The sequence below is a fragment of the Amaranthus tricolor genome, chromosome 4 (genome assembly GCF_026212465.1).
Source record: "Amaranthus tricolor cultivar Red isolate AtriRed21 chromosome 4, ASM2621246v1, whole genome shotgun sequence".
Lineage (NCBI taxonomy): Eukaryota > Viridiplantae > Streptophyta > Magnoliopsida > Caryophyllales > Amaranthaceae > Amaranthus > Amaranthus tricolor.
The window spans coordinates 24,106,492-24,113,469 of NC_080050.1; the positions used below are offsets into that span (position 1 = coordinate 24,106,492).

General features: G+C 32.8%; 1 protein-coding gene across 1 annotated transcript; it reads left to right on the top strand.

The window, feature by feature from the left end:
• LOC130810870 (uncharacterized) lies at nucleotides 1-777 on the top strand. The gene is made up of 3 exons (XM_057676994.1): nucleotides 1-110; nucleotides 225-396; nucleotides 454-777. Exons 1-3 carry the CDS (start codon nucleotides 1-3, stop codon nucleotides 775-777), a joined length of 606 nt encoding a protein of 201 aa, XP_057532977.1.
• The last annotated feature ends 6,201 nt before the right edge of the window (nucleotides 778-6,978 follow it).

Consider the following 6,978-nt stretch of genomic DNA (forward strand, 5'->3'; position numbering starts at 1 on the left):
ATGGGTACTACGTTGCTCTATAGTACGTCTTTCCATCCGCAGACGGATGGGCAGACAGAACGGACAAATCAGATATTAGAGGATATGTTGCACGCTCTTGCCATGGAATGGCAAGGGTCGTGGGACGAACATTTGGATCTGGTCGAATTTTCTTACAACAACAGTTATCAGGCATCTATACAGATGGCTCCATTCGAGGCTTTGTATGGGCGTCGTTGTCGTAGTCCGGTTTATTGGGATGATTTCACCGAAGCGGTGACCTTGGGACCTGAATTGTTATTTCAGATGACTGAAAAAGTGAAGTTGATAAGGGATCGTTTGAAAGAGGCACATGATCGTCAAAAGTCTTACGCTAATTTAAAGCGACGACCAGAAGAGTTCATCGTGGGCGAACGGGTATTACTTCGCGTGTCACCCATGCGCGGAGTAGTGCGTTTTGGTGCTCGTGGAAAGTTGAGCCCTCGATTCATAGGACCATATGACATTTTGGAAGAGGTGGGTAAGGTGGCGTATCGGTTAGCCCTTCCAAACTCCTTAGAAAAGGTACATGACGTATTTCATGTGTCGCAACTTAAGCGATATCATGCCGCAGCCTCTCACGTCCTAGATCCCGAACCCTTAGATTTGGATACATCCTTGTCTTACTCTGAGCAACTGGTTAGAATCTTGGACACGAAGGTCCGTAGTACGCGACGGAAGGATATATCTATGGTAAAAGTCCTGTGGTCAAATCACGAGCGTGAAGCGGCTACATGGGAAACGGAAGACTCTATGTGAGAAAAGTACCTTCACCTCTTTCAGATTAGTAGCGTTACGGGGACGTAACTTCTTAAGGGGGGTAGAGGGCGATAGGAATTTCGCGCGAGTAATGATAAACCTTTTTGTTTGGTAGTCTTGCCTTTTTGCAGGTGTTGTGTTATGATAACATGTGTGTCCTGCGTTTCTCGTTGCCATGCAAGTTACGAGGGCGTAACTTCTTTTAAGGGGGTAGTCTATAACACCCCGTAATTTATCGGGTTTAAAAAGAAAATATAATAAAATAAAATAAATAAGTAATACTAAATTATATTATTTTACATAGATAATTATAAGAAATAAAGTAAGTTAAATTTTAACGGTAACACGTTTTATCGCGTGACGTTTCTTTTCTGTTTTAACAATAATATAATAATTACTTAATTAATTAATTAAATAAATAAAATAAAAATAGGGGAAAATGAAGGGGGGTTGCCGGTTGTGGAGCATGGGAGGAGTCTTGTAACTCCTCTCATAATTGTGTATTATGGCACAATTATGATCATTGTCTTAAGTTAACTATTAATCCTTAAGTTTCCTTTGATTTCGTAACCCATTCTAACTTTTCAAGAGCACACAAAAATTCAGAAAAAAATTCTCTTCCCTTGCCTTCCTTGTTTCGGCACTTCAAAAGAAAAAAAAATTTTGTTGTTTTATTCAATCTTTTGATCAAAGGGGTAAGTTTAATTGAATTGTTAATTATAAATTTTATATATTAAATTTCTAAGATGGATTATATTTTATGTATGATGATCTCCTATGACTTTTAGAGGGATTGAGTATTTTCTTTTTGTATATATAGTTTTCTCTAATAATCCTTTAATAAACTTTAATTTGTTAAAAGGATTAAGTTATGTTCTTTCAAAAGAAAAAAAACCTCCTTGAATCAATATTCTTTAACAAAATTTAAATTTGTTATAAGAATTAAGAATTTAAGTTTATATTGAGATTTAAATTAATTTTTTTTTATGGTCTATATTTCTCTAACAAAATTTCAATTTGTTAGACGAAATTTAAATGTTATAGATCAAGTAATGTAGTTATCCAAGAGTTTATAAATCCTTTAACAAAATTTGATTTGTTTGAAGGATTATGTTTATATATATATATATATATATATATATATATATATATATATATATATATATATATATATATATATATATATATATATATATATATATATATATATATATATATATATATATGTCTTGATTTAAAAGGGAGAATTGGTTTTATGATTCTCTACAAAATTTTAATTTGTTAAGAGAATTAATTATTCAATTTAATTATCATAATTTATGAAAATTTAAGTTTCTTGAAGGATTTTGTGGATTTTTTTTTATTTGATGACTTATATGTCTTGTTGATGGGGTTTTGTGTATTAATATATGTGTGAAAATATAAAGTGGTTGTGTGATAGGAAAATTGGTCTTGTTTGTTTATTTTGATAGTTGTGAATGTGGCCTCGTTAGAGTTATTTTGGTCATGAGATTTAAAGGGTTAATAATTTGAATAAGGTATATATATATAAAATAATAATAATATAAATAATAATAAAATAAAATAAAAAATTCAGGCAGCAGCAGTTCTGCCTCGGTAATGGTGCCGATTCGGAAACGTTAGTCGTGTTCCGTTGTTGTTTTATGTACCGATGCGTTAAAAACTCGTTAACCGCTTAAAATAACTAAAAATAGTAATTGAATGTTAAAAATTATGAAATTTGGTACCTAAGGTAATTGACGCGTTCCGGACACAGTGGCGAAGTCGGATTTTCCATTTGAATTTTGTAAACTATCCAAACTGTCCATTTAAGTTTCTGGTTAGAATTTAAAGTTTGGAACTATTGGGTATTGGATGAAAACATTTAAAATTATCAAGTCTTAGTAATATCTTAATCGTATGGAGTGGATTAAATGTGTAAACACGTTCTGATACGTGATCGTTTTGTGTGTGTTATTAGGACCTCGATTCATAAGAGGGCGAAATTTCTATCGTGAATAAACATCGTTTGGTTGCAGCGCTTAAAGGTACACGCTTAGACCATACTGTTTATGTGGTTGTGCAAGTAGTGTTGTTTCATTTCTAATTGTAAATCACATGAGGATTAGACATCTCAAATAATTTGAAAGAAGATAATTGAAAATTGAGAAATTATGTGTTTGTCACCCAAAGGGGTTGACGTTCGGTTATATTATGTTACCCAAAGGGGTTAACGTATTGGTTTGGCAGTTTTGGATCATTACGGTCACCATGGGGGTACGCATACTTTAGCCTTTAACGACCCGAACAGGACGGGCAACGTCTTAGGTCGGTGGTTGCCTTGGGATTAGCTCTTCCAAGTGTATTCCTCCAAAAGATTTGGATTTATACTTGAACTTCCCGAACAGGACGAGCAACGTTACAAGTTGGGGATTAACTAATAATGAATGTATTAGAGCCTATGCATGCTAGGATAAACACATTGTTTGTTTTCAACCTGTTTGACATTTGTATGAAGTCTCTGACGTGTATTGGATTGTTTCTTTGGAAACTACTGCGTGTTGTCATACGACGACTGGTAGGATGATTGCAGGTGGGGACTGGAGTGAGGTCTCGACTTAGATTCCGTAATCATCAAGACTATGCTTTGTCTTTTGTATTTAGATTATGAATAGAAAGAAACTCCGAATTTATGTAACAAGAGATAGAGTTGTTTTCTTTTCGCTTTCGTCAAATTCCTTTAGTTGATCTAGAGGCCAGTAGGCTCTCGAGTTGTACCTAAGAACTTCCGCTGACTATTTTCTTTCACGCTTGTACTGTTTTCTGTTTTAGATATATTTCTTTATCGACGGAACGTTGACGATCCTAGAGAAGACTTTTCTCTAGAGTTTGAAGAGTGAATCGGAATTTGTATTTTCATATGGATTTCCGGGTCACTTAAACCGGGTCGTTACATTGAGGGTGCTACTATGAGTAGTGTTAATGGTGAGGAAATACCATCCTTGGAGAATGGTATTATTGTTGATGAGAGTCCGTCTACTGGGGATGGTATAATCAATGAGGAAAATCCATCAAAGAGAGGTAACTAAGAGAAAATTAAAATCAAGAGGGCAAGAGTTGGGTATGGGGATAAGATGTGCTATCATTGTCACAAGAGAGGCCATATTCAATATACTTGCAACAAGTTGAAGAAAGACCTTCAAAGCTCGAAGCTTTTGAAGGAGATGAAGAAGTCAACTATGGAGGTTGGTGATGGTGAGAAAGTTAAAGGGACAAGAGGAAAGTTCCTTTTGAGAAGACTAGAAAGGCAACTTTGAAGAAAAGGGTTATAAAGAAGAGGGAAGTTCCTTTTCAGAAGTCTATAAAGGCAACTTTGAAGAAAAGAGTTGTAAAGAAGAGTGAGCTCCCAAACTTAGATGATGAAAGCCTTGTGATGATGGCCATGTGCTACTGGTCAAGTGTGATGATAATGGTGATTGTGTGTTTGACTTCATACGCCCATATCATATTTGTAGAGACAAGAGCTTGTTTACAAGGGTGATGGCTTGTGAGCATGAGAGAGTGACCTTGCTTAGTGGTGAGGAAGTTGTGATTTGTTATTAAGGCCATTGGAGAGGTGCATTTGAGAATGCACAATAGCTTAGTGAGGAAGTTTAGGGGTGTGAGATATATTCCTAAGATAATGAGAAATCTAATTTCATTGAGGAGATTAGAGAAGATTGGATACACCATGAAGACTCAAATTGATGGAGTTCTGAAGGTAAAAAAAAGGAGCTTAAAGTCACGTAGTCTTTATTGGCAGCCTGCCTACGTCTACTCCCCATAGAGTTGCATCCTCCACTGGGCTATCCAGTAGCGTATTAGGACCACTAAAAGTAATGGGGTCTACTGTGTGCAGGCAAATTTGCCCCTATATCCTTAGACTACCGTCCAATCTAAGGGGTTGTCTTACAGACCCCTGATAGTCACTCTCCTTATCCTCATCATCGCTCGATCTAGAATAACCATGAGTGCTCACATCGGGTCATCTAAAGGTGTAGGGACTTAGTGCAAGGTGTTAGCTCGTTTGGCCTGACTATGTCTGGCCGCTTGCTCTGCCTAGTATAGTGGACTGATCTAGTTAGTAGTAACAATCCTCTTAGGAGGGTCTCTTCTCAATAACGTTGGTCTAGTGTTGCTATTAGACAATAGACCTAAACCCTTACGTCTACTATGGTCACCAGCCATTTTACTACATAATTATATAATAAAATAACAACATAAGATTCTAATTATTAATTTATTGATTGTGTATCTAATATGTATATTATTATTAATTAAAAACTACAACTATTATTAATTTTTATAAATTACTATTAATTATCTATGCAAAAAAAATAAAAAATTTAATTAAATTTAATGAATCATTATTGATTAATTAAACTAAAATTATTAATGAAACTAAACAAAATCAATATTATGTAATTTATTAATTAAAAAAACATAATATAAAAAAAATCAGAAATATGGTACGACTGGCCTATTTTCTATTCTTTTTTAAATAATTTTACAAAGATATGATTCAAAATTACCTCAAATTATCATTTATGTACCGAATTCCTTGTTTCTAAGCTTTGAATATAAGTTTTTAGAGAGTAATTTTTTGACTTTTAGAGAGTTAGTAGTGTTATAAAGTGGTATGAGAGTATTTATAAGGAAATTATACTTAAGGGCTTTTTTGTAATTTCATCAAAAAAGCTAGAGACACAATAAAAAGGGTGAGACATTTAAAAAGCGGGTAAAATAATATATCTACTATATAAAAAATTCAATTTTTCTTTATTTCCATCCACGGTCCCTTTGGAATCGTGTATATATAGGAAACAGAGGGAGTACACAAGGTTGTTAAAATATAATTAAGATCCAACCATGGATCAATAATAACAGTTATGATCAAAATTGTTAAAATCGAATCATAGGATCGTAAGTTCTTACAAATATGATATGCTACATGATAATTCATGATCTATAATATTTGTTCATTTTAGTTCAATTTTAATGTTTTGAGTTATAAATAGAGATTTATTTAATTTTATCTTTTAATTGTTTAAAATAAATATTTTTGATAATCATTTATGAGCTGCGAATTAGTAAGTACTTGAATTTTCAAAATTATAATGATGATATATTTATAATTTATAATCCTTCTAATTCAGAGTTAATTTCTTATTTTACTTTCTGCATGTTTGTCAATGTACTAATTCGATGAATAATATCTTTAATCGTATATAATTGAAAATTATATTAACTTGATATTAATAAACTTTATATTGAGACGAATCAAACAAGATCATACTTTACTATATTTGAATTCAGAAAGTAAGAATTAATTGGAAATTAAGAGTAAAATGTGAATAATACTTCATTCAAAAAGCAAATGAGACATTAACTTTGCGGATGGAGTATCATATAAATTAAGTGAAAGATAGAATATAAATAAAAATTTGATTGACTCTACTTAAATCTGAATTATTCGCTTGTTCTTGGATCGTAAAGTCGTAGAATAATAAATCAAAATCTGAATTATGATAACCAGCGAGTATATAAAAGGGAAATTTTCAAAAAAACGATATTGTAAAATTTAGCATTTAGATTAATATAATTCAATAGAATCTCATTTGAGAATATTTTAATCAATCTAGCACAACAGTTTTGGATTAATATAATCTGATAGTACAATCTAAAAATGACGACAATGGGTTGTCATTGTTATAATTCGCCGCCCTTTTTATTTTATGGCCATCCCCCTAATGAAATTGTGAATTTGCCCTTAGACTTAAAATTTGTTTTAACAAATGTAAATCGCACTTAATAACACTATTATCACTTTAAAAACATTAAATTTAAAGTTTAAACGTAATCCCGAACATTTTTATCGCGACCCTATATATATTGAATTTTCAAAAGCGCCCTTGTATGATATACAAATTCAAACACGGTACTATCTATCAAAAAACTCTCTAAAAACGTTCTTCGATTTTAAACAAGATGTTAGTTGGAATCGATTAACTATTGCTAACGAAAGTGACTATGAATCGGATCTGGTACGTACTTTAATCGATTTGAATCGGTGTATTTTTTTTAAAAAAAAATGAAGTCGCAAAAACTGGGCGAATGAACCATGGTGGACGGTCCAGTCGCACGTTTTGTGCAACTCCACCG

Bases quoted from the DNA above. Each gene is read 5' to 3' on its own strand.
- LOC130810870 (XM_057676994.1), top strand. From the start codon at position 1: ATGGGTACTACGTTGCTCTATAGTACGTCTTTCCATCCGCAGACGGAT. The intron at 111-224 runs GCAAGGGTCGTG...TCGTTGTCGTAG, and splicing joins CACGCTCTTGCCATGGAATG to TCCGGTTTATTGGGATGATT. The intron at 397-453 runs GTATTACTTCGC...GCTCGTGGAAAG, and splicing joins AGTTCATCGTGGGCGAACGG to TTGAGCCCTCGATTCATAGG.